A 10,644-nucleotide genomic window follows, 5' to 3' on the forward strand; every position below is an offset into this window, starting at 1 on the left:
GCTGGCTAGCATTTATTGTTCATCCCTAGTTGTCGTTGAGATGGTGGTGGTGAGCTGACTTCTTGAATCGCTGCAGTCTAAATGCTTTGGGTTGACTCAGTGCCGTTAGGGAGAGAATTCCTGGATTTTAGCCCAGCGATGGCGAAGGAACAGCGATACGTAGCACAGTGGGTTAGCACTGCTGCTTCACAGCACCAGGGACCTGGTTTGATTCCCGGCTTGGGTCACTGTCTGTGTGGAGTTTCCCTACGTCTGTGTAGGTTTCCTCCGGGTGCTCCGGTTTCCTCCCACGTTCTGAAAGATGTGCTGGTTGGGTGCGTTGACCCGAACAGGTGCCGGACTGTGGCGACTAGGGGAATTTCACAATAAACTTCATTGCAGTGTTAATGTAAGCCTTACTTGTGACTAATAAATAAACTTTAACTTACTTTATATATTTCCAAGTCAGGGTGGTGCGTGACTTGGAGGGGAGCTTGCAGGTGTAGATGTTTCCATGTATCTGCTCTTGTCCTAGATGGATGTGATCGGGGGTTTGGAAAGAGTTGTCTAAGGATCTTTGGTGAATTGCTGCAGTGCACCTTGTAGATAGTACACACTGCTGCGAATGAGCGTCAGTGATGCAGGGAGTGGATGTTTGTGGATTTGGTGCCAATCAAGCTGGTGGTCCAGAGAAATCTGCTTTCCACTGCACTAATTTAGGGCAGCTGCTATACCAGTAGGGACACTTGTAGGCCGTGAAGTGAGGGGCAGTGAATGTTAGGGGCATGGGCTTGCTTTTTCCCAGTGGAACCAGAAGATGCACTCACTCTCTAACTCCCCAAAGGACAAAAAAGAACTGCATCTTTCACAGTCGTGGGATAACATTTTAATTTGGATAACATTTTGGATAATTTGAACATGGCTGCAAGACTGTCAGTAGTGGATCAATCCGTTAGTTATGCGGCACCCTTGATTTTATATCTTTTCATGGTGCGAGACAGGTGATTAAGAGGTCACTGTCAGTTTTTTTCCAATGAAAATTAAAATTGGCCCCGTTATGTTGTGTTTATACAAGAGAAGGATGCAGCCACCTTATTGGTTTATTTACTAAAATGAACTTCAGTAACCAAATAAAATACATGGGTGTTTCAGTGAATTTATTTCTAGATTACAGCAACAGTACCTACATTGAGAATCTTGGGTGTATTGCTCCAGTAACTGATTTTACAAAAGAGCAATTGCATTTTACAGTAAGACTGGTATTTCACCTATTCTTTCATACCTTCACTGCGGCAAAACATGTTGATAGGTTTGACCATGAGAACAACATGCCTACAGTTGTTGCAGAAAGGGGTCCAGTGAATGTTCTCTTTTTGGGTCAACATGGCAAAAGGGTGTCTGGTAGAGCAGGAGTCATACCACCACCCACCACCATACTTTGAAGCACAGTTATCTACATCACCATCTCTATCTTCATCTCTTGAGCTAAATGGCAAATTATCAACCATGTTTTCATTAATAGCCAATGCATCACCAGCACCACCCTTGTAGGCACCAAGATGCAGCCTATAGTGTGTCATGCCATTACCTAACCGGAAGATGTCATACTCTGCATAGCTCTGACCACGTTTCTCATCATCCATAATCACTCTTGCTTTATACCACTTCTGGGTGGTTAAGAAGTGGATGTATTCATTGCCAATATAGTGGTCACCCTGAATGTTCCCAAACCCGTACTTGTATGCAGACCACGTCTCATTCCATGTCATTTCGCTCTGTCTGGTGTTCCGATGCAGAACAGTCCATCCACTGCAGTCATAGCTCATGTTACAGTTGATCACAATTGGGGGCATTTTGGCTACTGGTTCTGGTTTGATCACGTAGAGGCCATTTTCATTGAAACCTTGTTCAAAGAGTTCATTACAATCTCTCGAGAATTTTGCTGTAACAACAAGTATTTTTGCTGCATGTTTCAATGTATATTTTTGCATGAATTGCAGTCTATGATTTACCCTGTGTCTTTAAATACATTCAATAATTTTAAGAAGATGGCACAAATGCATATAAATGCATATAAATATGCAACTCAAGATAAAATAATGTCTCCAAAGCATCTCTACCAAGTATGCTATTTTTTGAATTTTAATCTTTCCCATTATACTGTAAAATTAGAAAAATTGGTTGCCTTTCATTTTATTTAATAATTAGCAGATTTGCTGTGATGTTATTCAGGATAATTTGGAGATTATAGTATTTTCATATCATTAACACTAGTGGTTATTCTGCTACAAGACATAAATGTGTGTAAACTGACAATGCCATTTTAAAGTCACAAGGTCTTTTTGCTGTACATTGATACCACTGGGGGTCAGCGAGCTCTGATCATTCTGGGCCAGTTGAGATCAATCCCCTCTTAGAAGATGTGGATCCAAGCTCTGAACCACAAGCTAGGCTGAGAGACCAATATCAGAAAGTTTTTAAAGTATATTTATCAGTGTCACAAGTAGGCTTACATTAACACTGCAATGAAGTTACTGTGAAAATCCCCTAGTCACCACACTCCGGCACCTGTTTGGGTACACTGAGAGAGAATATAGCATAGCCAATGCAACTACCCAGCACGTCTTTTGGACTGTGGGAGGAAACCAGAGCACCTGGAGGAAACCCACGCAGATGCAGGGAGAACGTGCAAACTCCGCACAGTGAACCCAGGTCCGTGGCGCTGTGAGGCAGCAGTGCTAACTACTGTGCCACCGACTACTGTGTTGTCTTTTTGAAGCAACTTGAATAGGAAGATGGAAACTTAACTAAAAATGCACATAATAATCCCTTGGTTCTATTCCCACTGTTGTCCCTCAATCAACACTACTATCCATTTATCTGATTTCGTGGGTGGGGGAAGGGGAAGGAGGGGGGTGCCTGGCTGTGTACACAACAGCATCACAAAACCGGGTGACTATGCTTAGAGTGTAACTCCAGTGTTTCACAGATTGGGACCATCCTGAGGGCATGGAAATAATTACAGTCTAAGTCACATTGTCAGTTCAATTAGTCACTAACTACTGGGGAAGTATTTTTGCCTATTGTTTGAATCTCAACTTAAAAACCACGTATGGGTTTTCTTTCTCTTGTTTCAAATAATTTTATTTTAATAGGAGACAGAAACTTACATTGGCCGTGCTAAATTCTCCCTCAGTGTACTCAAACAGGTGCCGGAGTGTGGCAACTAGGGAATTTTCACAGTAACTTCATTGCAGTGGTAATGTAAGCTTACTTGTGATACTAATAAATAAACTTAAAAAAAGAAACTTGTTACAAATTGTCACTAACATTTATAGAATCATAGACTCCTACAGTGCAGAAGGAGGCCATTCGGCCCATCGAGTCTGCACCAACCAAAACCCACCCAGGCCCTCTCTTCCTAACCCCATACATTTACCCTAAAATTTAATTCTATGGTAAAATTTTCCAGGATTAACCATGGTGCAATATTCTGCTCCCCATCAGTGAATATCAAAAAATTGTGCCCTTAATTTTCTTACATTCACAATAGCCAAAGACAAATATTTCCATTTGGGAATTGTCTTAAAGAATCAAAACTGATTTGTGGACAGGACAAACTGAAATTCTAGTTTACATTATGCTGTATCCTCCTAAGAACTCTTTATTCATTCACATCATACATTTGTTGAGCGATTAAATGAAAAATATGTTAGCCTTGTTTTCATTTTAAATTGGGGTCATATTGTCATTCAAATCATATATTTAAGTTAAAGCTCATTTATTAGTGTCACAAGTAGGCTTACATTAACACTGCAATGAAGTTACTATGAAAATCCCCCAGTCGCCACACTCCAGCGCCTGTTCGGGAGAATGTAGAATGGCAAATGCACCTAACCAGCACGTCTTTCGGACTGTGGGAGGAAACCAGAGCGCCCGGAGAAAAAACCACGCAGACACAGGAGAACGTGCAGACTCTGCACAGACAGTGAACCAAGCCGGGAATCGAACCCGGGTCCCTGGCATTGTGAGGCACCAGTGCTAACCACTGTGCCAACATTAATACACTATATAAAATTAAAAGGTAAAAAACCAGTTTGTCCTCGATTGTGAAATCTCTAAAAATCAGTACAAATTGAGATAATTAACAAAAGAACTCTAAAATAGCAATTTTTTTAAAAAGACTATATGAATGTTCAAAGTGGAAAATGTATACTGGTGAATGCAATGAGTTCGCTCCTGATCTGATGGGGACAGAATATGGAAATTTCTATTCCATGGCCAGCTGTACCTTATCAGACATAGGAATGCTTGATGATAATTATTGGGAACAGAAGTGTAATGCTGCCCCTAATTGAGCCTGTTTTGTGCAAGTTAAGAAGGAAAACTCAACTACACTCGCACCAAAGTTTTCAGAAAAAATATTATTGAAATGGCCTACCTTTTTTCAGCAGTAGATCTCTCATGTTTATGATCTTGTTCACTTGGTCTGGAGGTACCATATCAGCATTAGCTACTTTAACTTGCAGTTGTTTATATGTCAGTGAACCCTCAGCTGCCAAAGCAAAATTCTGGGCAGACAGCAGGATAACTGTGAAAGCCATGAACTGATTGTGGAAATCCATGATTGCAAACCTGCAAGGGGATGAAGCACATAAGTTAATCTTATAAATTAACTTTTAGATTTACAGCAAATTTCTCCACACTTACTTGAGAGTCTTGCTGGGAGAAAATTAAACAGGAAATAAGTTAGGAGGGCTCACTGATTGCTTTTATACAGAAGATCTGATTTTAAGTTGTCACTAACCATTAAAAATTAACTAGAAGTTCATGAATAATGAAGTTTACATTGAACATGTGGTAAACACCTTAACAGCTGGAATATGCTGTAGGGATCATCGGCTGTTACCTTATCTTTTATCCATAGATATATGCAGGTTTCAGGTAAACCACTCACCTAAAAATTACTAAATTTGTTTGCTGAAGCAAAATTAAAAATATCCTGGGTGCTGTAATTTTAGTTTTTCATTGAATGGTTTTCTGCATTAGCAGACCTTCCCCTCTATATTTGAGAAGGTACTTTTTAAAGTATTTGCCTTGCCCAATTATATAAAATTAGGGTTAACAATTAACCCATACCAGCCCTAACCTGTATATTAATACACGTGCTCTAATGTTACGCTGTTGTATGCACATTTCAGAAAGACAAACTTAACTATAATTAATATAATTATTTGCAATTTTTAAAAAAGGCTAAGCAGACATAAAGTCAGGAAAAAGATTAAACTGGTTTATGTTTTCAGAGATATATTCAAATATAAACATAACCAGTTAAATTAGTTTGATATTTTTCATCTTTCAGTCTTGTAGTCAAGAAAGCACACGGCATGCTTGCCTTCATCGGTTGGGGCATTGAGTATAAAAATTGGCAGGTCATGCTGCAGCTGTACAGAGCCTTAGTTAGGTCTCATTTAGAATATTGTGTACAATTCTGGTCGCCACACTACCAGAAGGATGCGGATGCTTTGGAGAGAGTACAGAAGAGGTTTACCAGGGTGTTGCCTGGTCTGGAGGGTAACAGATATGAGGAGAGATTGGATAAACTCGGTTTGTTCTCACTGGAACAAAGGAAGTTAAGGGGTGACCTGATAGAGGTCCACAAGATTATGAGTGGTATGGACAGAATGGATAGTCAGATGCTGTTTCTTAGGGTAGAAAAGTCAAGTATTAGGGGACATAGGTTTAAGGTGCGTGGGGAAAAGTTTAGAGAAGATGTGCGAGGCATGTTTTTTATGCAGAGAGTGGTGAATGTCTGGAACGCTCTGCCTGGGGAGGTGGTGGGATCAGGTACAATAGCGGTATTTGAGGGGTAACTGGACGAATACACGAAAAGGATGGGAATGGAAGGATACGGACTCCGTAAGTGCATATGGTTTTAGTTTAGGCAGGCATCATGATCAGCGCAGGCTTGGAGGGCCAAAGGGCCTGTTCCTGTGCTTTGTTCTGTGTTCTTTCAAGATCACTGTACCACCATCTTCAGTAAGAAGTTTAACAACACCAGGTTAAAGTCCAACAGGTTTATTTGGTAGCAAATGCCACTAGCTTTTGGAGCGCTGCCCCTTCGTCAGGTGGAGTGGAAAAATGCTCACAAACAGGGCATACAGAGACACAAACTCAATTTACGGAATAATGATTGGAATGCAGTCTTTACAGATAATCGAGTCTTAAAGGTACAAACAATGTGAGTGGAGGGAGCATTAAGCACAGGTTAAAGAGATGTGTATTGTCTCCAGACAGGACAGCCAGTGAAATTCGGAAAGTCCAGACAAGCTGTGGGGGTTACAGATAGTGTGACATGAACCCAATATCCCGGTTGAGGCCGTCCTCATGTGTGCAGAACTTGGCTATCAGTCTCTGCTCAGCGACTCTGCGCTTTCGTGTGTCGTGAAGGCCGCCTTGGAGAACGCTTACATGAAGATCAGAAGCCGAATGCCCATGACCTTGGTTCAAATTCCGTCAGGGCAGATAGTGGACTTTGAATTCAATTGATAAACATAGCATATAAAATTAGTCTGAGTAATGCTGGCCAGTACAGCATTCATCAGTTGTTGTAAAAATCCATCTGGTTCATTAATGTCTTTTAGGGAAGGAAATCTGCTGTCCTTACCTGATCTGTCCCACTCGTTACTCCAGATCCACAGCAATAAAGGTAAAGTTTGTTTATTAGTCACAAGTAGGCTTACATTAATACTGCAATGAAGTTACTGTGAAAATCCCCTAGTTGCCACACTTTGGCACAGGTTTGGGTACACTGAGGAAGAATTTAGCATAGCCAATCCACCTAACCTAAACAGCTTTGGATTGTGGGAGGAAACCGGAGCAAACCCATGCAGGCACGGGAGGAACGTGCAAACTCCACACAGACAATGACCCAAGCAGGGAATCGAACCCAGGTCCCTGGTGCTGTGAGACGTCGATGGTAGTCATGATGTGGAGATACCGGCGTTGGACTGGGGTAAACACAGTAAGAAGTCTCACAACACCAGGTTAAAGTCCAACAGGTTTATTTGGTAGCAAAAGCCACGAGCTTTCGGAGCGCTGCTCCTTCGTCAGGTAAGTGGGAGTTCTGTTCACAAACAGGGCATGAGGCAGCAGTGGTAATCACTGTGCCTTATGGTTGACTCTTAACTGTCACTCAGTTCAAGGGCATTTAAGGATGGAAAACAAATGCTGGTCTTGCTAGTGACCTGCCCCCCCCCCCCACCCCCTGAACATCCCATGAAATAATTTTTCAAAACAGTATTGCACACTGAGTTTACGGTCCTCGTGTCATTCATGACTTTGACCCAAGTTGTCTTGGTGTGCTGTAAAGATCAAAAAGCAAACTGTAAGGATCTGAATAGGGAACCGCAGGGGAGGTGAAAGTATAATCAAGTGATGATGAAGAGTCCTAGATGGGAGAAAGAGTTTAGAAGTGGGGTTTACAATCATGGCAGGATCATGGTTAGCTGGGAGATGATGCAGTTTTAAATGACATGGTATTAGATCTCAGGAATGAGAGCTATTGATGTCCTCAAGTATTGGGTCAAGTGGATAGATAGAAGGAGAAAAAACATTGCAGAGGTATGGGGAAAGAGCAGGGCAGTCTAACTAACCGGATTGCCTTCAAAAGAGCTAGTACAGACCTGATTGGCTGAATGGCCTTTTGTGCTGTTTTATTCCAACCTGGTACTCTGAGAAAGCCACAGCATTGGGTAGTTGATAGTTGAAGGAAAGTTGGATCTTGTCATTGAACTGTAAATTGTTGGCTTGTAGAATGGTGGGCTGGTAGTTGGGGTCCAGAGCCTAGTTAATATTATAGCTCTAGAATCTTTCTGGAGCCTACTGGGCAGATGGTCAGTCTTTGGAATTGGTTCACAGGTGGGATTAGAGCGTGCTTAGTGATCCATATCCAGTCATGGATGACAATTGAAATTACTTGGCTTCATCTTGCTTGTTCAGTTTGTGGTTGGAACCTGAGTGGCCAGTTAAAGATGTCAGTGATACGAACATACGAATTAGGTGCAGGAGTAGGCCATTCAGCCCCTCAAGACTACTTTGCCATTTGATAAGATCATGGCTGATCTGAGTGTGGCCTCTTCTTTCCTGCCTACCCTCTATACTCTTTGGCTTCCTTGTCAGCCAAGAATCCATCTAACTCAGTCTGTGAGATATTCAATGACCCTGCTCCCACTTCTCAAATCTCTCCTCATCTCCATCTTAAATGGAAGACCCTTTATTTTTAGACTATTTTTAGATGTTTCCCCTAGTCCACATGGGAAAACATCCTTTCAGCATCCACATTGTCAAGTCCCTTCAGAATCTTAGAACTTTCAATAAGATCACCTCTCAGTCTTTTAAAGTCCAACCTGTTCTCATAAGATAACCCCTTTATCCCAGGAATCAATTGAGTGATGTTGGGCAGGATTTTCCAGTTGTGCTTGCCCCGAAATTCCACCCGAGGTCAACAGACCTTTCCATGGTTCGCCCCTCACCCACTACAATTCCTATGACAGGTGGAATGGGAACATTCGCCCCGATGTGGCCAGCAAGTGAAAACGTAAGGCTAATCTGTAATCAAAGATGACTCTTTAAGCTCCTCCTCACACCCATCAAGAGATGATTCAGCACAAATTGTCAATGTCAGTGTTTGCAAAGAACAATACAGCACAGGAACAGGCCTTCGGCCCTCCAAGCCTGCGCCACTCATGTGCCCAACTAGACCATTCATTTGTATCCCTCTATTCCCAGTCTGTTCATGTGGCTATCTAGATAAGTCTTAAACGATCCCAGCGTGTCCGCCTCAATCACCTTGCTTGGGAGTGCATTCCAGGCCCCCACCACCCTCTGTGTAAAATACATCCCCCTGACATCTGTGTTGAACCTTGCCCCCCTCACCTTGAACCTGTGACCCCTTGTGTTCGTCACCTCCGACCTGGGAAAAAGCTTCCCACTCTTCACCCTATCTATGCCCTTCATAATCTTATACACCTCCATTAGGTCGCCCCTCATCCTCCGTCTTTCCAGGGAGAACATCCTCAGTTTACCCAATCTCTCCTCATATCTAAGACACTCCATACCAGGCAACATCCTGGTAAACCTTTTCTGTACTCTCTCCAAAGCCTCCACGTCCTTCTGGTAGTGTGGCGACCAGAACTGGACGCAGTATTCCAAATATGGCCTAACCAACGTTCTATACAGCCGCAACATCATATGCCAACTTTTATATTCTATGCCCCGTCTCCAATAAAGGCAAGCATACCATATGCCTTCTTCACCACCCTCTCCACCTGTGCTGCCACCTTTAAGGATCTGTGGACTTGTACACCCAGGTCCCTCTGTGTGTCTATACTCCCGATGGTTCGGCCATTTATTGTATAGCTCCCCCTTACATTAGATCTACCGAAATGCATCACTTCGCATTTATCTGGATTAAATTCCATCTGTCATTTCTCCGCCCAATGTTCCAGCCTATCTATATCCTGCTGTATTCTCTGACAATGTTCATCACTATCCGCAACTCCAGCAATCTTCGTGTCATCCGCAAACTTACTGATCACACCAGCTACATCTTCCTCCAAATAATTTATATATATCACAATCAGCAGAGGTCCCAGTACAGAGCCCTGCGGAACACCACTAGTCACAGACCTCCAACTGGAAAAAGACCCCTCCACTGCTACCCTCTGTCTTCTATGGCTAAGCCAGTTCTCCACCCATCTAGCTAGCTCACCTTTTATCCCGTGAGATTTAACCTTTTGCACTAGCCTGCCATGAGGGACCTTGTCAAATGCTTTACTAAAATCCATATAGACGACATCCACGGCCCTTCCCGCGTCAATCGTTTTTGTCACCTCCTCAAAAAACTCAACCAAATTTGTGAGGCATGACCTCCCTCGTACAAAACCATGCTGTCTATCGCTAATGAGATTATTCAGTTCTAAATGCGCATATATCCTATCTCTAAGAATCTTCTCCAACAATTTCCCTACCACGGACGTCAAGCTCACCGGCCTATAATTACCCGGGTTATCCTTGCTACCCTTCTTAAATAACGGGACCACATTTGCTATCCTCCAATCTTCTGGGACTTCACCTGCGTCCAGTGAAGAGACAAAGATTTCTGTTAGAGGCCCAGCAATTTCATCTCTTGCCTCCCTGAGGAGTCTAGGATAGATGCCATCCGGCCCTGGGGATTTGTCTGTCTTAATGTTTCCTAAAAAACCTAACACTTCCCTTGTAATTGAGATTTTTTCTAACGGGTCAATACATCTCTCTCTGAGACACTACCAGTCAACATGTCCCTCTCCTTTGTGAATACTGATGCAAAGTATTCGTTTAGGATCTCACCTACTTCCTTTGGTTCTAAGCATAATTCCCCTCCTTTGTCCCTGAGAGGTCCGATTCTTTCCCTAACAACCCTCTTGTTCCTAACATATGTATAAAATGCCTTAGGATTCTCCTTAATCCTGTCTGCCAAGGACATTTCGTGACCCCTTTTTGCCCTTCTAACTCCCTGTTTGAGTTCTTTTCTACTTTCTCTGTATTCCTCCAGTGCTCCATCTGTTTTTAGCTGCCTGGACCTCATGTATGCCTCTTTTTTCTTTTTGATTAGACCCACAATTT

At 42.6% G+C, this 10,644-nt stretch overlaps 1 protein-coding gene across 1 annotated transcript; it reads right to left on the minus strand.

Moving 5' to 3' along the window:
* Positions 1-845: 845 nt before the first annotated feature.
* On the minus strand, positions 846-4,869 carry LOC144504003 (fibrinogen-like protein 1-like protein). The gene is made up of 3 exons (XM_078229150.1): positions 4,690-4,869; positions 4,421-4,614; positions 846-1,921 (listed from the first exon to the last, which is right to left on the minus strand). The coding sequence occupies exons 2-3, from the start codon at positions 4,602-4,604 to the stop codon at positions 1,248-1,250; spliced, it is 858 nt and encodes a 285-aa protein (XP_078085276.1). The 5' UTR covers positions 4,605-4,614; positions 4,690-4,869; the 3' UTR covers positions 846-1,247.
* Positions 4,870-10,644: the final 5,775 nt, after the last annotated feature.

The sequence above is a fragment of the Mustelus asterias genome, chromosome 14 (genome assembly GCF_964213995.1).
Source record: "Mustelus asterias chromosome 14, sMusAst1.hap1.1, whole genome shotgun sequence".
Classification (NCBI taxonomy): domain Eukaryota; kingdom Metazoa; phylum Chordata; class Chondrichthyes; order Carcharhiniformes; family Triakidae; genus Mustelus; species Mustelus asterias.